The 26,758-nt window shown below is 38.6% G+C and overlaps 1 protein-coding gene across 2 annotated transcripts in view; it reads right to left on the bottom strand.

The window, feature by feature from the left end:
- The window catches only part of GLRA2 (glycine receptor alpha 2), a gene marked incomplete at both ends in the record, with an annotated part of 126,136 nt that overhangs the window by 2,009 nt on the left and 97,369 nt on the right, over positions 1-26,758 (bottom strand). For both annotated transcript variants that reach the window (XM_080344050.1, XM_080344049.1), the window contains one exon: positions 26,025-26,174. In XM_080344050.1, the coding sequence (XP_080200176.1) occupies positions 26,025-26,174 (150 nt within the window). The remainder of the gene's footprint in view (positions 1-26,024; positions 26,175-26,758) is intronic.

The following is a 26,758-nucleotide window of genomic DNA, read 5'->3' as shown; positions in this document are numbered from 1 at the left end:
GAGTCTGAAGGATGAAATGCATGCCCAGGACACGAGAGGTGATTAAAAAGAGGAACAGATTTTCAGCAGCTGTGTTACCATATGTACTTCATTCATTTTTAAAAAATTTAATTTCTGTTACTCATGAGGGGTTTATGGGAGGAAAGAAAATGTGCTGAGCTCAATGCAGGACTTGGAGAGTCCCGACTTCCACTGTGCCCAGCTGGGAGGCAGCTTTGTCATATGGGGCTGAGCAATGCATCTTCAATGCCACAGCCCCACTTTTGAGCTTACGTTGTTGTCACTCAAGTGGGAAGCCATCTGACGTAAGGGACAGGGATAGTTAAATCACATTCTTTCAGGTCTTCAACAGCCAACCTTTAGCTGTAAGAAGCCATCTGTTTCCCAGGGGGATTTAGAGCCTTTATTTTCCCCCCATAGACAGTTGACTGTGCCACTTCTTTCTCACAAAACTCAGAGGGAAGTGTGCCCAGTTTGCATGCAATTTTTTTTATGTGGGTCTGCAGTAGATGCTGATTTACACTGTATACAAGAAGTACAGCATTCACCTGAGGTATGAGGAGCACATGCTCAGTTTCCTTCTCTGCTCATGCAAATCTGAATCTCCTTCTCATGGACAAATCTCTGGGTCAGGTTGTTAGAAGTTCTCAAATGGGGAGCTGTTTGCTGGTTGCAAAACGGTGTGTGTTTATGTAGCTTTTTTTTGAACTTTATCAGAAAAACTTTTTTTCGAAGACAAAATAATTAATTAAGAGAACAGCATTGTGTTTCTACCCTGCCACTTGTTTCTATGTTTCATATTACACTCTTACACAAACTTAGCACTAGAGACACCTAAATCGCAACTGCTGTGATCATCTAAGTGTCGCTGGGCGCAAACAAAGCCACAGTCCTTACAGCCCCACCTATAGCCCTGGAGGTGCTTCATAACCGCCATGTGGTTTTCAGCAGGAGCTGAACAGGCTTTGTATTAATAGTTTGGCACCTGCCTCTCCTCTGAGCACTGCCAGCATCTGTAATCTCACAGGCAAGGCCTGACTCTACCAGAGCTCTCCAACCTGACCAGGCAACACCTGAAAGACCTCAGATTGGTGAAGTCTTTGCCTTTTCTGATGAATTTGTCCAGTAGTGTTGAAAATTAACAATGAAACACGGCAGAGATCAAGACCCACGTGATTGTGTTAGGAGGATACTATTCCCATAAGACAGCAGAGTCAGGCGTGTGTCCTATTGACCTCCTGAGCCCTTAAGTCAGTTTCACCCAAAATGAAACAGTGGGAACAGAAAAACTTCCTTCCTGATGCTGAACAAAAGGGAACAGGAAGGTCAACCCAAGTGCTGGAACTTCATTGTCCATACCGCTTGTGGTTTAGCTAACTCTGATGTGGACCATGCCAACAAGCTTTCTCCCAGATGAACCTGCTGCACTGGGGACCAACACTGCACACTGCTGTCATGAGTTATGTAGTGGTAACTGTCCTCAGAAACAGTAAAATCTCCAATGTGCCTAACTTTAGCCATACAGATGTAGTTAGAAAAAAAATCTCTAAAACACCATAATCTTATGTCAAAGCTATGATTTGACATTTCAGTTTATGTTCAAACATTCTGTTACATATGAAGGATTTTGGAGAATAGCCACAGAGAAAGAAAACCAAATTTATATCCTTTAACAAAGACAACCTTTTTTTTTTTCATGTTTCAAAATGAGAGAGGAAGAACTGACCTCAGCTGCCTTCCCTTAGCATAATGGAGATGTCTTTTCTTAACTTAGAGTGTTGGTGAACTACTGGGCAACCTACCTACATACAGTGCCTTCTGGTGGGGTTGCAGAATGCCTCTTCATTCTCAAGGTCATATTCAGTTCGTACCACCTGACATATGCTACCATGAAGATTCATCCAAACACAATCTTCCACCTGTGCCGTTCACCAGCTTGTTCACTGGTAAAACAGTCCAAATTACTTTGCAAACATCACTGTCATTATTTTAATCAGATTACACATAAAACTGGTTTATTTTAAACCAGACAGGATCTCACTTGCTTGAATCCCAGGCTATTTATGTTTTTACAGATTTTAAAACCAAAATCAAAGAGCAGCTGGAAGCCACTAGACATCAACTGGAGTGGCAGGATCCACTGCTACTGAAGTAATTGACTTTATCCTTCTAAAGGGATGTGAAGTTAGTCTTGCATAATACATAGTCATAACTCAATCTGTCGTTGATAAAGACATAGGAAAAAGGGTCACAAGCTGGGATAAGAAACAGAAAATAAATAAGTAACAAAATGAAAATGTTCTTTTGCTGGTTTTCTCTCAGATGTTTGTACTCCTGCGTATTTTAGAAAAAGTGTGCTTTGAAAACTAATTACATTTCCTGAGATTTGGTCAAGTGCTGTATACAGATGCTTTTTCAACAACATACGTTTATGTGTACTATCTTATGGTGTCATGACGAACATGTTTAAGTGTTGGCTTCAAATAATTTTCATCAAACAAGAATTACACTTCTTTCTCAATTTTTTATTTCCCTTTATAAATTTAACCATTTTCTGTGCTTTACAAAGTAATGGCTTTAGATTCTCATGACTTTGCTTTATAGTAGGTAACGTACATCAGAGGGGTGATATTTCTGACATGGTTTTCTTGCTTCATCTTCCATCTTCATAAAACTTTTATTTCTGCTCCATCAGATCTAGGATGTAATTCATACTAACAGCTTCACCACGAAGCAATCAGGAATGGGAAAAACACTTAAGAAAATCTAGTCCATTCACCACCTTTGCATGCGCTGTTTTCTGTACAATGCATTCGGAAATGCTTTGTTGTGACCACTTTTAAATGCTTATTGTCAGCATTGACTCAGTTTTAACAATGAGGAAAATGAGAGAGAAGCTGGCTTCAAACAGTGTATCTAATTTACTCTTTGATGTGATTTATTAATTTAATTTTGCTACTCTTTTCCCAACATATGGTGGGCAAACGATTTAAAAGACTATCTGGTTTAATTAAATTTCAAGGACATAGGAGATTAATATTAGGTATAGGGTAGAGAACATCAGAGAAATTTTCCTTTTGGCATTCATAAGCACAAAGTTATTATAGAAACTCAATAAGTTCAGACTTGAATACAAAATGGAATCAATAGGAATTAGACACCAAAATAGCTCTGGAGACTTCATTCCTAAATCATCATTATGATTTTGAGACACTTCCCATCTTTCAATACTTTACATAATTCACAGCGTGGTTTTGCAAAGACAGTCATGCTCACATGGTTTTAGTTCTCAGGAATCGATGAGTATGTGGATGAAGGTAGGTCACCTGAGAAATATGCTTGGACTTTGAAATTCTCTTTGGTTCCCCACAGAAGGCTCTTACAAAACTAAATTGTTAGGAGATGAGAAGGAAGGTTCTTTCATAGATTAACTGTTTAAACGACAGTAATGGAGTTTAGGAGTAAAAGATCTGTTTCTGAAGGATTTGCTGGAGAGGATCCCAAATATCTGTTCAAGAATGAATAACGATGAGGAGATTTATAAATGAGCTGATACAAAGGTTCCCAAGGGAAGGTACATCAGTGAAATAGGTTATTCAAAATGGACATATCTAAGCCAGGCTTTCCAGAAGGATTTCTAAATGCTGAGGACTAAGTAACAAAATGGCAGTAAATGAAATACAGGGTTATCATGCGCAAGGTAACACACATTGCTAAAGATAACCCTAATTACATGTAGACAGTAAAAGGGGCTCAAAATTGGTTCTTTCCCGGGTGGGAGTTCGGGGTATTATCACGTAGATGATTCTGGCAACATTAGTCCTCTGCTGAGCTGCCGTCAGGCAATGAGCAAACGGAACACTTGAGGACCTTTTCTGGTCACCCCAAGTCAGTAAAGAGACAGTAGAATTAGGTAGAGAACAAAGGGGAGCAGTGAGGACGATAAATGACTTCTTCTGTCTGAGAAGAAATAAAGCAGGTGAGATCTCTTAAGCTTAGAAAAGCTACATTTGGGGGTGGATATCACAGAGGTCATAAAATCATGGTGACTGTTAATAAATGTAAGAAAAAGGAGTAGGTTATGGGGTTTTTGTGTGTATATATATATATTATTTTTTTTTTTTCCAGGCAAGAAATAAGATGGAACACAATGCCATTATGAGGGAGAAAAGAAGAACTTTTTTTAAAAAATGAAGTTATCTTTCATTCAGCTGTGTAAATCATTGTGTGAGAACACTCAGAGGATGAAAATATCACAATGGCACAGATTCATAGGTCTGTGTGCAGGTATTAAAAGTGCAACCTAGTGCACCCTTGGTTGATTATTTTCAGAAGACAGAAATGTCCTTCTATGTTTTTATTGGAGCTTTTAAATACAATTTGTCTCAATATCCATACTAGACCACTGCTGGGAAAAGGATCCCGAAACAGAAACCATTCCTTTTCACTGAATATGGCATGTCCTGTGGGAATTCAGGTCTTCCACCTCTTGATAATATGCCAGGAGCTGGAACTAATATTGAAATGTCTTGCACTTCCACTAGTTTTCAGTACTTTGAGTGTCATTTTTTTTCTCTTCACATGGTCCCGCCTTGAGGTTAAATCCTGCTGATGCATAAAGAGTTGACTCTTACATAGTGAACCTATGTGTTCTAGTTTCATAGACAGGGCAAAAAAGAAGCTGGAGCAAGTTCTGGTGGCATTTGGTAATACAGTGGTCGCTAACATACTCCTTTGATTTGTTCCACTCTGAAGAGCCCTGAATCTCAGCTCACCTATGCCAGATGCTATTCCCACTCCTCCTTAATCCAGGCTTCAGAGGAGCAGAAGGTGGTGTCAATTGTCATTTTCTCACCTCAATCCTGTGAAAGCATAGATCAAACACATCCCAGAATTTTGCCCAGGTATTGTTTTTCTCAAATATTCACCAAAGTGTTTAATCAAAAACATAAGCAGCCTCTTTCCATGATGAGAACAATCAGCCATTGTAATGTTCTCTCCAAGGAAGTGGTGCATTCCCCAGCATTGGACAATTTTAAGATTCAGCTGGACAGGGTGCTGGGCCAGCTTGTTTAGACTGTGCTTTTACCAAGAAAGGTTGGACCAGATGATCCTTGTGGTCCCTTCCAACCTGGTATTCTATGATTTTATATGCTGCTTCATCAGGATCAAACATTCTGTGTGCGATAGCTGCATTCACCCCTTTTCTACCTCTCTTAACATCTATTTTCCTGCTCAGTGAGTTTTGGGTTTGATTTTTTTTTTTTCCTCTCATTTGGACACTCATGCTTTATGAAATCTAAGTAAATCAGACTTTGTGTCATAAATATCACCGACATTTTAATTAATGGAATAGAAGTTGTTCATTTTTGTCTTTGGTAAGGGTGTCAAATGGACAAACTTAGGTTTGTTTTAGAAATCTGTGTTTAGTAATACTTCCTATCTCCAATAAACAGCAGAAGAATCTCTGAAGCATGAGTGATTTACTTACTCATTCTGTAAGAACAGTAAGTGAACTGTTGTTAATATAATAATGAAATGGTAGTTAATGTGAGTTCACCCTCTTCAAGTAGGAATTGAATGTTATCCAACCGAAAGAGTAACATAATTTAAACATGTTGTGGAGCAAAAATATTTTCCTGGCTTGAAATATCTTTAAGTGGAATATTAATTTTTCAAGCACTACTTTAATAATAAAGTCAGTAAGGATGATAATTTTGTTACCAAAAAAAAAAACCAAAAAAGAAAAGAAATCTTTTCTCTTTAGTAAAACAAGTCTTCTTTCTTTCAATTATGGAAACATAGTTAATGTAAATTTCTTATTCAACTTCATGTTTTATATATAATATAATTAATATTTTAATTTTGAGGGAGGGAGCACCAGATGAACTTCTGTTTTCCAGAGCATCATAAGTATTATAGTTGATTTATAGCTCTTGAATAACAGCAGATATATTCCTGATAGTGTCTTGATTTCCATTTGTTTTAAATGAATGTAATGCCTTAAAATATCCAGACCCAGTGATCTGTGAATGTCCTATAGACATCATTTGCCTGGACATTTAATCCTCTCAGGACAGTGAAGTCTGAAGACTTGACTGCTCTTGGATAGAAGAGGTTGGACAGTTTATCAGTGGGAATGGCACATTAATCTGTTTTGCTTCAGACAAATACATGTTAATGACCTAGATTTGAAGGATAATCTGCTCTGACCAGAAATCTGTTGGATACAGGGCAACTAATTTCTGCTCATGCTGTCCACATGCAAGGCTGAGCAAACTGCAAAGCCAGCCTTTAAATATGTGACTGTTTCAGCTAGAATGTGGAATAACGGCTAATGGACACATCAAAGCAAAGTAACATAAAGTAAGACTATATTTGCTACAATTTTAGAACTTTGAAAACCTGAAACTCTGAGACAAATATACCTAAAATTCACATTTCCTGCTTTCTCTTGCTCTCTGCAGAACACCTGCCCCAGGAGACATGAGATGGGGCACAAGTGGACCCTCCCACCTGCCCTGTGTTGGCAGCATCCAAGCGCCAGCCTCAGGCTCCAGAACTCTCCTGCCCTGAAACCTGCTGCAGGGACAATGCTGCCCGGCACATCCTGTCCTGGGACAGGGGCACACGTTGTCCCCAGATGTGTGACAGGTCTGAGGAATTTGCCACTGCAGCACATGGGGCACAGGAGCTCACAGCCCTCTGCTACAGAGGGGGATATCCAAGTGCCCGGTGCCCCTGAATTTTTCCCAACAGGTTCTCAGCTGCTTTCCTCCAAACAGATGTAAATATTTTTTGTGAGGATGGTTTTTATTACACCTTTGGGAAATTTCTCACTGGTGTCTGCCTCAGCTGTAATCATCTTAGATCACTTTATTAGAGTACTTCTGTGCCTTGATCTTGGCATCTCAGAGTACCTCATTTGTTAAACAGTCAAAATTAAAAAAAAAAAAAAAAAAAAGAAATAGAGAAACATGTGTATGTGCATTCAGGGCATTTAGGGCCCATAAGCAGCAATCATGAAAATGGAAAAGGGAAGGGGAAGGAAGAGATTTTTTTCCTCTCTGTTGGTGGATTCTCTCCTTTACGACATTTCCTACAACAAACACCCAGAACAAACCCCGACAAATGCAGAAGGAGATTACCAGAGATTTTCCAGACAGACTTCATGTATTTAATTTATGCAAATATGACACAAAACAAATTAAATATTGCAAAATATATTAATAATTTAAATTCTGTAGCTAAAAATATTCAAGAATATCTAAATAGTCTTAGTGTTCACACGCAAATTTTGTAAGTATTATGTGGGTTGTGTTTTTTCTGATTTTGTTTGCTTGTTTGTTTTTGTTGTTGTTTTGAGGTTTTGTTTGTTTGTTTTCCTGAGAAAAGCCAACTGATAAATAAACACCTTCCTTTTCCAGTTATCAGTTCTTAATACCAGACTTCCAGTAAATAATGTTTTAGTGTTGGTTTTCTTTTCTTATCTTCTACAAAACAAATTATCCTTTCTGACTTTGCATATTATTTAGTTCTTATTGTTAGCCAAGATCCCACTCTGGATTTCTCTAGCTGTTTTTACATAGCTCTGAAGTGTGATTGGGTTAAACAAAGTATATGCCAGCTATCTGTACTTCAAACTTGTTTCTAAAATTAAATTGTTGCATCTTAGAAACATCTTGACTACTTGAATGTATTAGAAATTTACTACACAAATAGACATCTTATTTTCATTTTGATTTGTTTCTGTGAGGGTTGCTCTATAAAACTGATATTATTTATTCAAAGCAAAATACACATCCATCATGAGGTAAAAACAATGGCACTCTGTGCTATAGCAACTTGATAGTGCAATCATTACACAGAATTGGTTTTTTTTTCCTCATCTGATAAGTAATAAATCCACAAATCCTACAAGGTCGTTGGAAGTAAGCATACAGCAATAATGAAATAAGATTTCATCTACAATGGGTTTGATTGTTTTTCTTTTATTGTATTACACACACACACATAAATATACATACTCACGTAGTATGTATGCACCCACGCATGTAGATACATGTACCTACAGGCATCTACTTAAAATCGTCATCTAATACCTTTTGTATTCCCTGAAGGCCTTTCTTAGTGGGAAGTTCATGTAGTGAGAATTCTTCTATTTTAGCTTAAGGTTAGGAGCTCTCTCTAGAGCATTTATCAAACTGCAAACTCCATTTTGAATAACTTCTCAAAATGCTAACTTTTTTGCTAGCTTTTCCCCTTCAGATGGGATTGTGGTTCTGAGGAACAGGGATACAGAACACATGGACAAGAGTCGTTAAACATTCCAAATCCTCTCTGCCTATGAACAGGCTCTTTGGTGGGGTGCTGGCAACTCTCCATGAGGACCATCTGTCCAGGCCTGCTAAGCAACAGATCACCTGATGATAGATTTTTATTGCTTGGCAAAACTGATTAAAGGCTAACCTGAAACAATAGATTTAATAGTATATAAGAAAAATTAGTACTGAAAGGTGCAGGCAGATGAAATCTGGAAGCATGGCTATAACACTGGAAGAGGTATTCTTGGAGGAAGATCTCAAACTTTCATCTGAACTCAAGTTTTGCTCAAGAATATCAAGGAAATAGGAGAAGAAATGTCCAATTAAGTTTTCTAGAGGAAAGAGCACAGAATAACACCAAAATAAGGGTGACTCTGCCAGCAGCCTTCCTAAAATGTGCATGTTGTGTGTTTCATCTTTTATGTGTCCCAGATTTATTCTAAATTGGTGTTTTCAGTGCCAGAGCTCTGGAGAAGCCTGTCCTTGAGTAGGTCGGGACTCACTTTGAGGATCTACAACCACCTGACCTTGAGGTACTACTTTTGTGAGGAGATAACACCTAGGGAAGGATCGTGTTCAGAAAATATGTTAATAAGCCAGAGAATGAAGCAGTACAGGAGCTCCTTGAGACAAAGGGAGACCCAGCAGCACAGGTTTCTACTTCACTGGACATCCAACAGCTTCATGAGTACCAGGCAGGAGCACCCTACCAGAATCAGAGATGGTAGGTTTGGGAGCAGCCTAAATACTGCACAGTAGGATATCACACACACTGTGCATTTATAATGACTAGGCATTACATGATCTGTTTAGTCCTCTGAGCTGGAAACATGAATGGGTTCTTAAAACCACTAGTGTGAAAAACGTGCAAATCGGTTAAAGAAATGGCATTCAATAGTCACTCTTGGTCCTTTTGCTTCCCTTTCTCCTTCCTTCTGCACCTGTCTCTTCTTAACACCTTTTCTGCTTTTTTCTACCACGCATTTTGCCTCACTAACTCCCAGTTCTGCTCTTGTCTACCTCCTCTTCGATGCTTTCATCCTCACCAATTTCCAAATACGTGACCTCCACCTTCTGCTTGTAAAATTCAGTTACTTCCTCAACCCCTGTCTGGTCTTTCCCCTTTCTGCCCTTTGTGGCTAAATTCTCTTCCTCCAAAGAAAAGAGAAATCATAAAAGCAGAGCTTTGCCTTGCCAAGACCACCTCTGAACTGAGAGGTGTTGCTCTACCTTTTAAGAATAGCCAGGAAATAGTCAATTTTCTAAAAACTAAAATCTTCCACTTTTGGCTATCCACAGAGCTTCTAATTGCTCGAAGAGTTTCCAGTACCACAAAGCATTTTGAAATGTATGACTTCTCATTTGCACCACTGTTCATGACATACGGCATTCTCTCTTCTTGTCATGGAAAGCTGAAAATTGCCAAGTGCATTGGCCCATGGAGCAGTCTGTGCCTTTGTTCTGACTGCCCAGAACGTGCAACATGAACCATTTTGTAACTTTGGAAAATCAACATGAGTGCTGCAAAACCAGCAAATGGGATTCTGTTTTTATTCTAAATTTAAAGCTCAGCAAAAACAGTTGTTGTTTGCGCATAGTACATGCTGGTTCAGTCTACTGAAAACTTACTAACTTAGTAGTATATGCAAATAGTAATAGATTAAAGAATTGGCATGCTCTGGAATACTCCAATGACATGTCCAATCACAGCAGTACCATCTGCTTTTCCTTATATGTGCTAAATTTATAACACTGTGCTAATTGCTATATTAGTTTACACACCACCTTCAGGAAATTATACTTAACAGATAAGCAATATTTGGGCTTTGTAACTTATCTTCAGCAAACAGTTAGTAAATGTCTCTCCAATTACTCTCAGCTCTCTTCTTAGAGAAAGGAGTTTAGAAATCAATAACATTGATTATGTACTCTTTTTATCCCTGAAGGCATGGAAGTGACTTGCAATTCAAATGTTATTTTTCAAAGTTTTTGCTCATGTAGGAATTTTGACAGGTCAAGATGTGATCAGGCTTTCACCTGGAGCTTGGACACCAGTAAAACACAAGAACCCTGGTATTGTACAGCTAAATTAAAATGAACCCCTTCTGTATGGAGTGGAAATTTTACCATATCGCTAACTATTGCTTATCTTCAGATGGTATTCAATTTGACGTTATAGACAATATCACCTTATTGATTGACACCATAAACAAACTCACAAAACAGATGGATGTGTCCTCCCTGTAATGTGGAAAGAAAACAAAAGTAATGGAAGTAACCTCTGGAGTCTGTACAACATTGGCAATATCCCCTTCCTCATGCTTGCTCACTGAAACTCTGAAGCACAGGAAGACAGAAGACCAGGCAAGAAAAGGCTCCTTTCAATGGCAATCTGGGGTTTCTAGGAGCCTCTTGCCCTGTCAGCTTCATGGCTGGGTGGTTTCCTGGGGATCCTGGCACTTACTTGCAGTGCCTTCACATGACGGTGCACTGAATGATTTCTCCCCACAGGATGAAAGGCTGAGTTATCCCTTCTTTGGGTCTGAGGGGAGCAGGTATTTCAAAGTGTGAGACTATTGAACCATCACCTGAGGGGACGGCTGTCTAGACTATATTTTAAACATGTTTGACGCATTTTTACAGATGGTTTCAGCTTGCCAGTCTTGGAATGGCTCCTAAAATAAACGTCAGTATAAAGAATAAGACAATTTGCTTCAGATGATTAAAAGAATCTGGCTCGTAAATCCGAGGTGTGACAATTTCAATCACGTCTTTATTTCAGTTTACAGGAAAGAAATAAACTAGGCTTCATTATTGTTCATACTGCTGCTGCTATATATTTGACATGATAATCTACAGTCTTAGTCAGTAAATTGACTCACTGGACTGCCCTTGATCATATGCTCCATTTTCCACTCAGCAGGGCCCTCTCGAACAGCTATATATAACCCGGGAGAAAAAAAAAAAAAAAAGGAAAAAAGAGAGACAGTTCTTTCTTAGATCACTGTAAGAAAATGTTGTGTTCAGTTTTTCTGTTGCTTCAAAGGTTATAAATTATGTGATCTTTTTGCCATCACACATAATATATGGTTGCAGTTTGTCTGACCTGTCAACTCCTCACACAGAATTACAATACTCCCCACTTATCACATATTCATTTCACATATGTGTTCTCTTTCAGGGTCTGAAATGAAATAGTCACTATATTCCTATGTGCTAGTTTTCAAATCTTGCCTTGTGTGCTCTTTCCTTCTCAAACCACAGTTGTAATGTTAGCAATCCACATTAGTACTTATAGCAAACTTAAAATCCCCTGATCATAATTAAAATTCTGCATGCTTTTCTATTAAATAAAGAAAACAATTGTGCATCTTAATCCGTAGCTCTGCTTCTCTGCCATCATTTTTTAAAAGTCTGATTACTGAGCTAATTGTTCAGGCAGGGCGTTTTTAGACTGCATCATGCATTTATGGGTTTTATATCACTGTCAAGATAAGTATTAGATTAATCCTGAATCCTCATCTATGTGTTGAAAACTGTTTCCTCATTCCAGACTGAAGATAAAATTAGGAATAACCTCTAAAAGGGGCTAGAAGGTGGAGGGCAATTCTCAGTGCTAAGAAAGAATGAGAGCACAGACTCAGAAATCAAACAGCTCCATAGGAGATTGGCACAAGTTACAAGATACAAAATTGTATAGCTGTGTTTCAGCAGTGTACCTGCAGCTGTAACCTGTGCTGCTGCAGACAGGAAGGGAACCAGAGCCTAAGGATGGAAAGAGTCTATTGCCATTCCTGTCCAGAAAGGTATATAATTGTTCAGAGACTTTTTACTGATCTTTGTTTCAGGCATACTTGCAAGTCAAGGAGAATTACAGGTTGTAAATCAGAAATACTCAACTACAGGTCAGCACATCCACAAAGAGATATAATTCAGCTCACGGTCTCCCTGAGGAGTGATGCCTCACAAATCTCTCTTAAACTCACTCTCGATATATTGGGCACATTACAGAAGAAACTGTTTAAGAGCACTGATTAATATTTTCAGCAACTGTAAATCTCCCAGCATACTGCCTGGTGCCGGCTGTGCCAGCTGGCTTTTAAGGGCTCTTCTGGTCCCGTTCCTTGCCATACTACGATTCTGTGTTTGTAGTTTGAAGAACAGAATATAAATCAATAACTGGTCTGGTCAAACAGCTTTCTCTAGGTTGTAATGCTTTAAACATGCAAAGAGGGTAAAGTCTAAGCCTGTTCGCTTCAAAGCTTCAAAAGCTGCTGGCAGAGAAGATCTCCAGGTTCGTATGAATTTGGTACCAATTCCTAAGACATCTTCACTTTGATATGGAAGGCACGAGGGGAGGGCTTGTGGGAAAGGAAAGGTCAAAACTCCCATCTAACCATGGCATGTTGATCACCCTTTGGTCAACCCTGTACCCCTGGGGTACAGCTCTTTGGAAGTGCAGGCATCTGCCTTGGGTAAAGGCAGCCTGAAGCTCACACAAGAGATAAGGTGTGGTACACCCTCGAAAATACCTTTCTATCTCCCTCTAATGAACAAGACCTCACTTCAGGAGAGCTAGGTTCTTGTTTCATAGCTGAAGGAGGTAAATATTTGACAGACCCATGAGATTCAGTCTAGGCAGCAAGGAATGCATAGCAGTGACAGGGCCTTATAAGAGTATTTGCTCCCAAAACTTACTACTTTTTTACATGTATAGCTGCCTGGACACTATTTAAATTGACTTTTTTTTTTTTATGAACTGTAACCAGGGCTTATTTTTGGAGCAGGGTTTATATTTTGAGCATCCTCAAAAATCCTGAAAAATCATGCTAGGGCTTATTTTCATGGCAAGTCTTATTTTGGGGGAAACAGGGCAACAGTACAACAGGAGCATACAGAACCAGAGCATCTTAAAAGGAACTGTTATGTATTTGGAGATAAACATCCTTTGTGCAAACTTGAAAAAAAAAGAGTATCTACAGCTATGGAGCAAGACATTTCAAGACATTTTCTGTCCCTGCAAAAAGCTATCATCTCTGGATATTTTGTTAGTCTTTCCTCACACGTCTGTTTCATCCCTATGAAAAAGTACAGTTTATATCTCCACTGCATGAACATCCAACACATGTAACAATAAGGGCAGAATAATAAAAGACACACCTGTTAACAGAAAATACAGAACTGACTCCACCAAAGTTAATCACAGACAAATCTAAGACATCTCCAAAATAAGAAACAAAATGGCAGTTCTCAAAAGCATTTAAAAAAAGAACTGCAACAGCCAGTTAATCAATTGCTTTTATGTAGGAGCTCAAGTTGACGTGAAAAGTGAAGATTAGGAACAGCAACACTGACTTAGTCCTTCATTATACTATTTTTTTTTAATTTTAGGAGCAAATAATCTTCATTTCTTCCATTGTTTTTGTTTCGTTGCTTGCATGAACTGAGGACTCCCAACCACCACCTGAGAAATCTGAAATGGCAGGATGAAGTTGGCTTATGTTAAGTCTTCAAATATGCTAAATTTTTCCCTGCTTTTGTACATGCAATTGTCCAAACAGAAATACCTCAAATTAGGAAATAAAAGTAGCATGACTAGTTCTCGTCCTTTCTCTTTCAACCCTGGTCTCCTTGCAGGCATGGTCACTAAATGCAGTATCACTTTGTTCATTACAAATACCTATGGAACACTGCAGCTATGCATTATGATTTGCAAAATCACACATTACCCTCTCCGTTTTCATCTAATACATAGCTTTGCTTATTTCTGTTTCTTGATTAACCTCACACAGGATCTCCCCCTGCTTCCACCACCATTTTCCCTCCCCAACGTACTCTCCTGGCAGCTCCACTGGCCATATGTACTCTTAGGCCCACAAGTGCTGAAAAGCTAATATGAACACCTCACAGAAAGTTTAAGAAAAGCATTTTAGTAGTTCATAAATAATCACATTGACCTGACTGCCCTAACCATAAAGAGTAAAGGTTACTCATCACAAAAATATAACTTCTGGCTTAGAAAGTCCTTGAGCTGCAAAGTCCTGGAGTCCAGGAGGATACATTGAGGACATCTAGATGTCACAGAGAGCTTCCTGTGCTAGGTAAAGCCCTGGCCTAGCACAGGACAACCTTATTGGGTTTTTTTCATGTCTAGGTGGAGCCTTCCACAGCAAAGAGAGGCAGCGGGTTGCCGAACAGCTGCCCCGTTTGGATAATGACCAGAAGAAGCATTCCTACCAAGTCCCTTTGTCTTCTGACTACAAGGTATCATGTTAAACTTTAGCAGGTGACAAGTTCATTTTGCCTAAGATGTAAAACTGAAAAAAAAAAATCTAAATCCTATATTATACCCTTCTGTAGGAATTACTAAAACAATTGTTTACAACCATTTTTTTAAACTCTATAATAAACACCTATTATTTCTACTCTCTCCTCTTTCATAAAACTAATAGGAATCCAGTTCTAGGGGAGCTTTGTTCAGAAATCTGGCTATTGCTAGGTAGAAAGGTTAAGCTGAAAACAAATGTTACATGAAGAACACATTGACTAGGCTGAAAAGCCAAAACCCAGATTTGCAAACTGGATAAGGAGAGCAACTAAGCTCATCCTTGTTAGGGAAAGGTTAAAAAGTAATTTAAAAGCTATATACAACAATAATTTTGAAGATAGCAGATAAATCAAGAAACAACTAATCCTCTTTAGCTTTCCTAGGGAAATAATTACTGGAAATATTGGTGAAGCTACCTGGAGTGAGAAACATGATACCCAAACATAAGAGGCTCAGAGACAAACTAGAATTACTAAATCCAGAAAAGATGAAGCCCAGGCATGACAGGACATGTCAGTATCTGAGAGCCTGGGGGAAACTGGCAATTACTAGGTAGACAGGCACAAAAGAAATACAGTGACCTATGTGGGAAACACAGTGAAAAGCTAACGTAAAGAGAATAATATCTAAAATATGTTATGCCTTCTCTGTTTTTTTCATACGAGACACACACACACACATACATGCACAAATATATGAGAGACTTATCTGATGAAAGATTAGATGACATTATGGCCTAACAAGGAAACTGCAGTTGAATATCTATGTAATTTACCACTGGTCCTCTGTAAAGGATGGTGCAAGGACTTTCAAAACTTGCAAGAAAGGTTCCTTCTGCAAGAGGCACTGGAAGATTATAGGAAACACCTATATAGTCTGTTGGAAGGCCTGGAAAATTACTGAGTGAGAGCACAAAGTGATTTTAAGAAGACTTGAGTATTCGCTTCTTAGTGTAAATATCTGCAAACATAAAAATATCCCTCAAGTTTCACATGGGAATTCCCATACATTGGCTGGGTCACCAACCTTTCAAAGTTAGGCCAGAGTACTTATGCAGAACAAGCACTCATGCTGCACATGCAATCAAACACCTGGCATCAGACAAACACATCTTAATTCATCCAAGTATGTAATGGTGAAAAAAAGAGTGTTAGGACATTGAAATACTTCTTTCAGACAGAAGATACCAAAGACTGTTAAAGAGCATCCTGTGATGCACAAGTTCACTTTATTTCACCAGCCTGTAGTCGTATCACAGTCAATTAGACTTATTGTAGCTTACCTTGTCTGCCATGGTTAAATGGCAGAAAAAAGCCTATAAGACCAAAATTTTGCAGATAGGGCAACTGAGGAGATTTAGTGTCTGGTTCTACACTCTGATTTGCAAAACCTGAAGACCATGAACATGGTAAAACCTTTTTTTTTTTTTTTTTTTTTCCAGAAATACCTGTTGCCCAGCTCTTTCCTGTCAACTCGGCAACAGAGACAGACCATGTTAGAAAAGTGACCCCTCCATGGCAGTGAAAGGGAAAGCTAGAATAAGTTAACAGGCAACAGATAAATTAATTTCTCAGAAAGTTCATGCTAGTATCAGGGCAGCTCCTTGCAGGTACCTGCAAGACTTTACAACCTGAAGAGGAAAAGCACAACTTGCTTTTCTAAAACGGCATGCAAGATCTCACATTTGTGCAATTCAGATAATGAACAGGGCTTGTGATCTCAGTTCTTAATTAGTTATTCTTTTGACAGTTGAAGATTACAGAAGGCAATTCTCTACCAGAAGCAGGTTCAGGAAAGCTTAGCAGAAAAACGAATGAGTCATTTCCAGATGACTAGCAGAAAGAGTTATCTCAGAAAACTGCATGGAAAACCACTTGAAGAGAGTGAGGTGAAGCATGAAAACAAAGGCATCATGTCTCCTATGAGTCTTGTCACGATATCATGCAGATATTAAAACCTTGGCACATTGGTAAAATAACTTGTGATTATGCAAGCAGATTATATATGTTTGTGTACCAATGCATACACAGTATCAGTGTGAGAAATTACATACACAAGTTAGAAGATAAATGATTCAAAGGGTTATGCTATCACTCAAAGAGAAGTTACAGGCTTGATGCAGAAATTCACCCACAGGATTCTGAAATTCTCATTAATCCACATGTTTAGGCAAACACAGCAGCGTTTTCTGATCTTTCCAATCTGCTAATTCAAGAGCCAAAAACACTCTGTCACACTCAGTATGCCAGATGCATTCAACCAGTCACTGGAAAACAGCTTTCCAATAAGAAGTCCTTCTTGACATTGATCCTATTGTAGTAAAGGATTATGTGGGAATAGCCAGGGCTGTGCCAGCTCTGAGATGCCACAGAGAGAGTCCTGTCGCAGGAGCAGAAGTGGGTAAATTTTTAGTGACCCGTGGCTGGGCTTAGCAATGAGTTTTCAAATGCTCACAACTTGAAATGGGACTTTGTGAGGACTCTGGAAAGACCCAGCAACAAGCACTCAGAACATGTGGAGTTTCAAGGTGTGTTTATTCCTTCCAGTATAACTTTGCCTAGACCCCTCCTCATGTTGTAGGAAAGAGAATTTCCTTCCCCATCTAACCATCTACTCTCAGTTGGCCAGCTGCTTATTTTGTGTGACATAAATTAGTATTACTACCAAACAAACAAGCAAACAAATAAAGTAAATAGCATCTTGCTCTAGCAGTGGATCAAGTGAAATAAACATATCTGATCATTAAATCAAACTGAATCTGTCAGAATCAGTCTCTGACTGACGAGTTCACCATAAGCAATGGCTGTTAATTAGAACAGGAATGACTAAACAATATAGCTTTCTCCCTGGAAAAATGAAAAAAAAAAATAGAGAATTAAAGGGTTTCAGCAATTATTTTTTAAAAGTACTATAAAAACTGGATTTTACTGGAACCCATGAAGTTTTTGAGACCTTGAGACAGCATGAGGTTTCAACAGTCTAGTTAATACAATTTGGTTTTGCACAATGTCATTTGGACAACATCATTACAGAATGCTTCACAATTAATTACATTCAAATAGCAGCTTCTATCCCCTGTGGAGAACGGGATTAATTGGGTCAGATGTAAATATGCATTTCATGGATCCTACTGAACACTTGCCCATCTCACCAATTTACCACGTAATTTGATACAACTGGTGTACTATGCTCTGGAGATGCACAGGGTGAGCACAGTTGCAAATCAGGGTAGAAATACACAGATACAGCAGTGCTGGTATTCTCAGCCTGCATTATGCTTGGGTCTAACTGCGCGACCCTTTCATTCTCTTACAGAAATACTAATTTATATTTATTCATGCTGAAATATCCTGCTGTTGGAAATGAAGCCTGGGACAGAACTCAGAACTGATATGAAGTGTCATGACAGACCCCTGGCAACATGGTGTTGGAAACTCTTCTCCTTCCAGGTGTTTTCACCCTCCCCCATTGGAAAGAGGATCTGACCATCACTGCAGTGAGAAACCCTGAAGCCAGGGCCTTACTGGGTCCTAACTCCAGCCAGGTTAAGAGTAAAGATAAGCTAAAGATAAAGAATAAAGAACAAAGATAAAGAATAAAGGACCCAACTTTGGGGCAAAGTTGTTTCCCTGCCCCCTTGTGCAGCCTAAGCCTAAATATTGAGACTGCAATGGCTTTTCACTCTCTTTCTGGAGTCTTGGGTAGGGGCTACTTTAGGTTAAACATGCTCCTCCTGAAGTCCCCTTTCTTCGTTTTTTTATCATGAAATACTTATTTGAATTTTTTTTTCACTATTTTTTTTCTTCCATGAAATGAGATGGGCCAGAACACGTCCAGTGAAAGAATCACCATTTCCTAAAATAATCTGGGGAACAAAAGCTTGTGCCTGTGGCAGATGGTTCTTGAAAAGCTGCTTCTTGTTTCTTTAAAGCATCAAAAATAAGAATACCGTTTCCTGTCTCTTTCTAGTTTCCTCTGCCCTATTTTCAGTTTGCACTCTCCCCTAGGTATAATAAAAAATGAGACATTTGCACCCAGTTGGAGAGTACCTTTCATGAGCTGGAAAACTGCAGAGTTCATTTCTGGCGTGTTTCCTGCTGTTCATGAGTAACTACCAGGACAAACTCACTTGAGTGAAGTGCAAACTTCAGTCCTCAAGGCTCATCAGTTCAGAGCTGGTCCTTTCAGCCACTGCATGCTGGGTAGGTACAAGAGAGGACTCAGTTTCTAAAGCAAAGTAACACTACCGAGCAAACAAAAAACCCTGGCTTTTCCAGTACTACCTGTCCCAGGTGATGCAGCAGAGAGTTATTTTGTCATCTCACTTCTTAAACTTTGTAATATTAATGCCCTTTTAAACTTAGTCTTATGATGCTTATATCCTGTTGGTATTTTATTTAACATTAAGGAGTAATTTGCTAAACTATTTGCAAGCTGGCCAGAATGAGTCATTATATTCTGTTACATCCTACTTGATGCTTTCGTGTCATGCTTGGTCCCTACAGTTTGATTATCTGTCCCCTGCTCCCACAGAGTACTCTGTGGGGTGCTGCTCTGATAATTTCAGCAGATACAAAGATTCACCATTCTGCAGCCTTACGAGCTCCCTATTAGTTCTCCAGCTCTCTGGTTTCCACTACCTCTGGGCGTGGCATTTTTTCCCTGTCCTCAGTTTTTGTAGTGATTTGTTTATGAGTTTTTTGGTTTGTTTGGTTTGGGTTTTCTTGCTTTCCAGAATTTGTAAAATTTTTTCTCCTGATTTTGTTCTCCTGGCTTTGCTTCTGCTCTCGTACCTGGATTCCATCACTTCAGCTTGTGAACTTGCACAAGTGTACTCTACCATCTAATTGATACCTAGATATTTGTGAGTTGATGTTTGGAGGTACTTCTCAGAAATGGGTACTACATGTTCCATAAATTAGTCTGCCTTGAATTACAAAATGTTTAATGAACCCAAATTTTTATTTAGCTTTCAGAATTCTGTCCCTTGAAATGTAACTATCTTTTTTCTTTTCTGTTTCGTGGTTCGGGGTGAAAAATCTACCCCATATAGTCCATCATCTTACTGTGTCTGAACCTGTAAAACACATTAAACACGGCTTGCTTTGAGGTTTTTTACTTCCACTCCTCCAGCAAGGGAAGGAAAAGCTTCCATTTCACTTTTCACAACATTTGTAAACAGTGCCTTATAAAAAACAGTTTCTTTCTTCCATTGTTTCTTTGTCTGCATTTGCTTTTCACTGGAAAATCTGCATTTCCAGTAAGCTTGATCTGTCTGCCTGGACAGACTGCTCTTACAAGATATTTGATCCATTGATATCAAACCCATGGCTGAAAAGCTTCTTTTCCTACAGTTTACTCTTTCTCTGGAGACTCCTGTCTGTCTTTAGACTTGTACCTAGAGCTAGACTAAGGATTTATGTCAAGATGTTTTTCCTGTTTGAAATTATGCGTTTGTTTCAACGTTTGCATTCACTGTAGTAAGTCCATTTAATAAACAATAAAGATACTTTGGCTGATGTCAGCTTTGGCCATTGCTAGCCTATTCAAGCTCACAACAAAAAAGATAGACAAGGACATTCAAACAAAGTCACAAGGTGACATGGCAACATGTTGAAATGTATGGTGTTTATTATTTAACTGGTTCTATGCCGTTTTATGCAGGACTATAACTTCAAGCTAAATGATCATTTTGGTGTATTTATCTTCTACTGGATTTTTTCTATGCAGTTACATTAAAGTGCTAATGCAATTGCCCTGGAGAAATAGAAGTAACCACAATATCTTGAGGGTGTTTATTTACAGCAGATAGCTCTTTTTAATCCATTAAGCAAGCAAGATGTGTGTGAGAGAGGAAGCCATTCAGACTTGGCTTCCTATTTTTCACAATGAAACTTGTGCGCTTGAGCTCACTTGGTGAGTATTAAAAATAGCTCAGCAAAAAGGGCTTTCCTTGAGCACTTCCATTATTCACATGATGCGGCACCTTATGTAATGCAAACCGTGCACGTCATCCCGCCGAGTGCAGTGTCCACAGAGGCTAGCGGGCAAATATTTCCACCGAGGACAGTAGTAGCAAGTGTTTTAAAGGAAAAGTCAGGCTGAAGGCACTCATTTTTTTTTTTTCAATGGGCAAGTTCAGAAAATTGTCTGGGGGGTCTGATGGAGGAATTTCAGTATGATTAAAATGGCAGATATGGTCTTCGAAAATTGCTGTTACTCAATGCATCCCTATTCTCCTTTTTAAAGACGGAAATGTTGTATTATCTCAACAGTCACATCTTTTTTGTTTGGGCACTTGGGGTACCCACCTCACCACTAGCAGCTCCATCCAGAGACTAGCAGTTCTCTGAACCACTAGACTGGGTGCTGCCGTCTTTGCTTAGTGGAGTTCTCCTTTGCTGCTGTAATCACTTAGTCTCAGACCCAGGTCTTTCATTTGAAAACACCATTTGTGCCTCCCTTTGCTAATCTGCATGCATGTGAACCCCCTTGGCTGCAGCACTGTTATTTGTATTGCTCTGTGTTCCCTGCACATGGGATTAAAGTCTGTCACAGCCTCCAGCTGCACAATTTTTCATTCAAGCTCTAAAGTATTGTTTTTAACACTAACGGTCCCAAACTGAAGCCCTATTCTTGGTCACAGCGGTAACCATCACATATATAATTTAGGAAGTCATCTCTGATATGATGGTATGAATACTAGTGTACAGTGACTCATTTTGACTACCGATCGTATAACATAATAATTACTGTTTTCAAAAAGGGATGATTGAACCTGTATAAACAGAGTTCTGCTTCACTGGAAACCCATCATTTTGAAAAATAAGCAAATCTTTTTTTTATTATTACAGATCATATGTAAAAAAAAAAAATCTCATTCAGGTGATCTGGCACTATGTAAATTTGTATTTTGATATAGTGAAACTGTACTACATCCTCGGTACTATCAGACTAACGTCTTCTGCAGCGTGGTGTCTATGCAAAAACTAGTATCATGATATATAAGAAATACGCTACTATTTCCCTCAGCAACAAAGTATTGCTACTTTTGAGTGTATTTCACTATGATCAGGAAGTCTACACACATCTTCAGGACAAGTGTTGAACGCTTTTTCCAACAGAAACTGCATGGGGAGGGCAGATGAGTTGAAGCACTGATTACCTGAGCATATGGGGGTTTATTCTATATAGAATGGCAACAGACTCTTACAGTGCAATGTGTTCTAATGCAATGACAAGTCAATGATTTAGCTGTAAATACAATTTCTAGACCACCAGCAATACAACCCAGACTTTCCTAGAGAAACATTTACCAGTCTGACCTCTGGCTTAAGAGATCTGATGGTTTCTTAAGGAGTCTTGTGCTTTCATGCAATGCTCTGAGGGACTGCAGCACTAAGAACAAGACCCAGCAGAAGCAATAATGAAAGCAGTGACAGAGATACAGGCTTATAAAACGAAGAATAGTATCTTATTGTTTTGTAGACCTAGATATTAAATCCAGGAATCCTGGTCAGGCATGATTTGATGCCTACTTTTATTCCAAATGCCTATTTTTTCTCTGCACTGAATGATGTGGTATAGATATTAAATCACCCCTCTTTTATGCTGTCTCATCTTGATTGTGTTCCAGTCACTTGCCTGTGACTTTTAGATTCACATTCATCATAAACACTTGATTCAGTGAGCAAGTTAAAACTCCCTGCTTGTGAGGCTTCTTGCGGCACCACAGGTTACATTGCTATCTTTCCCTCTGCATATAAACATCCTTCTTTTGAGCAGAAAAGTGCTGAGCTGCAGGTAGCATTACTTCAGAAACCTTTGTTTTGATGTGTCTCTTCCATTCACCTCTCAAGAGCATGTCACTTCTTTGGTGGCAGTTCTCTAGGGGAAATCAACTTCAGTGCAGCTCCAGCTCTTAGGGCTTTGCAGCAAAAGTATTGCAGTAACAGGGCCCTTCTGTGTACTGCCCTGGTTGTATATGTAATATACAATATTCAGAAGTAGAAGACAAGTTTCTGCAGGCTTTCCTTACAGAGAAGAAAACTGGGCCTTACATGAACCTTAGCTGGACCACTAGCACTTGGTGACTGCTAAGACATGCAACACTGAGTACTTGGACTGATTTTGTAGTTGTATGACATCAACTTCCCAGTGGCAGAATAGCAGTATGGGTCACATCTTCTAGAGAGACACAGATTTTTTTCTTTTTATGTTCATACGAGTAAGTATGATCATTTCTACAGTTAGAAATTATCCAGAAATGAAGGATGTTTTCTATTGTTTGATATTGTAGTTGTGAAAGTGAATAATTTCTTGCATTGCAAACCCTCTATCCTAATTTTGCTGTGTAACTTTGCTTTGATTTTGAAAGATAATAATTCCCTTTATGGTTTACAAAATCCACTGAAATCATCTGCAACTTATAATCACATAACTTTACAGACCTTGGTCTAAGTCAGAGGCCAATTACAGCTCAAAAACTGCTCAGGCAATGTTTTTGTTCTGGGAAATCAGGTCCTGAAAGACTTAAATCCTGGTTCCATTTTATTAAAATGAATACATTTCATTTCTCAGCCACCAGTACCAAGCAGTGAGCTGCACACCAAGCTCATTTCTTTCTCCATCACTGATTTTATTACCTCCACAACTCACCCATAATCTGGATCTATCAGCTGTTAGCATATTGCTTCAGATCTGCTACACGTTACGCTGTGTAAAAGATTTCAGCCCCATGGCTCTTCTCCAAGCAAATAAAAAGAAATCAATGAATAATTTTTTCTCATTCATAGATATTCATACTCCACTAAGCAGGGCTCAGGACATCACAAGGAGGAACACTGCAGGTTGACGGTTCAGGAATAAATGTCATACCAACACAGATGCATTGCATTATACATATCAAGTTCTGTTGGAATGTACTCATCTGAATGCTTATGTTATGTGGGATTTTCCGTCTCAAGGTGTCTTCTATGCTCCTGTCCCCACTACTCACCCTATATTAATACAAGACCAGGCTGCAATATATACATGCACTTTCCTTGGGGGTTTTGGAGTGGCAGTGGTATGAGCCAACCATGGAAAAAAAGAAGGAATAAGGATGGGCCACAAGAACGTACAACATGAAACTGCTGTTCATGCTGGGGACAGTATTGTGTATTTTGTGCAGACATTTAGCAAAGAGAATGCAAGAGACTACTAGTGATGCCATCAAATTCATTCATTTTGCTGATTTATGACATCACTGCACACACTAAAACTCTCTCTTGCTTTCTCTTTCTCACTAGAGTTTTACCCTCGAACTTGAATTGCCGATCTGATTCACTGTCCCGCAAGGTGATGACTCTTTGCTCCGCAAGCCATTCATGCGCCGCACGGACTCGACGCTCTGATTCCCAACAGTCATAGTCTGTGCCTGTCCCCAGAGTGTCAGCATAGACAGCAGCAGCAAGAATGAGAACAACACAGTGGTAACACAATGACACACGTACACAACACGCAAAGAGAAGAGTGGCTCAGTTAGAGAAGACTATCATGCAAAACAACATGAATCACTTTCAAGGCAAAATAAACTGAGAAAATCATGAGACACAGAAGAAAGAGATGCAGAAAACACCTCCTAAATAGATGGCCTTAGCAACTTTATTCACTATTTAAAAATTTGTGCAGTCAGATTCATATGAAAAGAGAAAGCAAACCTTTGCAAATGAAGAGGTGTCTGTCTCCAGCAGATTTCCTTGTATTCAGTTAGGACATTACTCATTTTGCAAAGAATCCATGCATCAACTGACTTAGGATAAACACAGATCTTCTGGTGATTTGGTTTTGAATAACTTTCTTTTAATAGTTACCAGAATAACTATTCCCACAGAAGATGAATAACCACTACCGTAGAACAAAACCTCATAATTTTAGAGCGATGTCACTGGATACTGCTACTTAACACTGGTGGCTACTTACCTACTTGTTCATCTCTAAAGAAGATATCATATCTGAAACTGGAATTACAGACCCCATCATACAGCAACTTTGGCTGCTGCCGTGCTCTTTTTGAAAGGAAAGGGTTCTAGTGGCAGTGCATCTGGCATGTGTGCCTGCAGATGGGCAAGCATTCTGCTCACTCCTGTAATCTAATCTTAACGGGAATCTCAATTCACCTGACAATAATATTGAAACAGAGAAGAGCACTGGATTGCTTCCCAGAGAATCCATCAAAAATTATTAGCTACAAAATGTTTGTTAGACAGACCTGTCAAAACACAAATACCTTGTGCCATTGTTGTCATCCCTCTTGTAAAGGAAACTATTATTTGTGGCTTGAAGCACTCATGCAACTCAAGCAAATATTTACTTCACCTAGCAAATGCATATGTAGAGCATGAACCTAAATGTTCCTACTGATACTGAAAACCAGTGAAATAGATACACGAACAATGAAACATCCTACGTTTGTGACAGTGACAATAACTGGACTAAAATTCTATTTAATATATATTGTTGTCTTTCCATTTACCAACTTAAAAATCAAGGAATATTAGAAATAATAAAATAAATATATTTCTATAGAAATATTTATTATTTGTTATTTATTTTAAAAGTATATTTGTTATAAAAATATTTCTAAACTGACATTTAGGTTAAAAACAAGACTCCTACATTTCAGTCACTGGTATAAAATGACATGATAATGATACTCACGAAGAGTACCTTTGCTAAAGATTTGAAGTTAATATAAGTGAAAATCTGTGAAAGAGTAGAAGGTAGAGAGGAAATTGTCTTCATCTTTCTCTTTTTTAAAGTGGCCATGTTTCCTGGATTCAGCTGGGAAAGACACCAGTCACTAGTGGTTTAGAAGTGAGAGCAGAACTGCTGGTCACTCTGCAGTGGGCTCCGCTAAGGAATCTCACTTTTTAGCATGACTAGCTCTGGTAGAACCAGAAAAGACAGGTCTCAAGCATGTGCTGATGTACACCTGGATGTTGTCTAGTAAACAATATTGGCATTTGATCTACATCATTGCTTTCAACTGTTCTTTATGTGCTGGTGAGTGCCATATAATAGCGTAATATTTAGGGACTAGAAGAAAATCTGATTTCACAAGTAAAAGTACAAATGCCTTAGAAACTGTAAGAAGAGCATAAAATCCTTGGAATCTGTGACCAATCTATCGACATTTATCAATAGCATCATGAACTGCAAATAAACCCAGATGTTAGTTTTCAGCTCTTTATCAAGGAGTAAAAAACTCAAAAGGAAACTTTAGAATAAGACTCTCCTGCAAGGGTAAGAAGAGCTGAGGTCAGAAATCAAGCTGCACATCAGCGTGCTGTCAAGGCAGACCAGTAACCCCAGGTAAAGAGCAGCTATACCTTGTTTTGTCTTCTTTGCCTTCTTCGGAGCCTCAGAAACTCCTTGTGCTGCCGTGAAACAAAGTTGACTGCTGCATATTCCAGTAATGCCGCAAAGACAAAGAGAAGGCACACGGCCATCCAGATGTCGATAGCTTTTACGTAGGAGACCTAGAAAGAAATAGGACACAGCATGTTTTATTTTAAACTTCTTCATAAGGTGAAGATATTGCCACGAAAAATAAAAATATTTATTCACAGTATGAGTTCCAGTTGTTCAATGAGGTAGAGTTTTTCTTGGTTTTGTGTTTTGGTTTGTTAGTTTATTGGCTTATGACAGATAAATAATCCATCTATTAATGGAAATATGTGTTCACAAAAACCACACAAAGCATGAGCTACTGCCTTTAGGATAAATAATCAGGATTAGTTTAAAAAATATAAGTGCTTTTACAATCACAGTCACAGCTTATCAGAAAGAATATGAATACAGAACGTGATACAATGATTATTGAAAAGCAACTCTAGAAAGTTTATAGTTATCACTTTTTTTCATCTTTTATGAATCAATTACAATATTGATTAATCAGCTACGTTTGGTATGCATATCCTCAAAGTAAACTCAGGGTACTATATCGCATTGATTGTTATGACTTTACTAATATATCTATTCTTAAATATTCGATCCTAGTTACTTAACATTTATCCAAAAACTCTATAAGAAAAATAAATCTCTATAAATATTATTTACTACA

This window comes from Nesoenas mayeri (genome assembly GCF_963082525.1).
Source record: "Nesoenas mayeri genome assembly, chromosome: 1".
Lineage (NCBI taxonomy): Eukaryota > Metazoa > Chordata > Aves > Columbiformes > Columbidae > Nesoenas > Nesoenas mayeri.
Note: the sequence above shows the minus strand (reverse complement) of the source record. Positions and strands in the feature narration are given on the sequence as shown.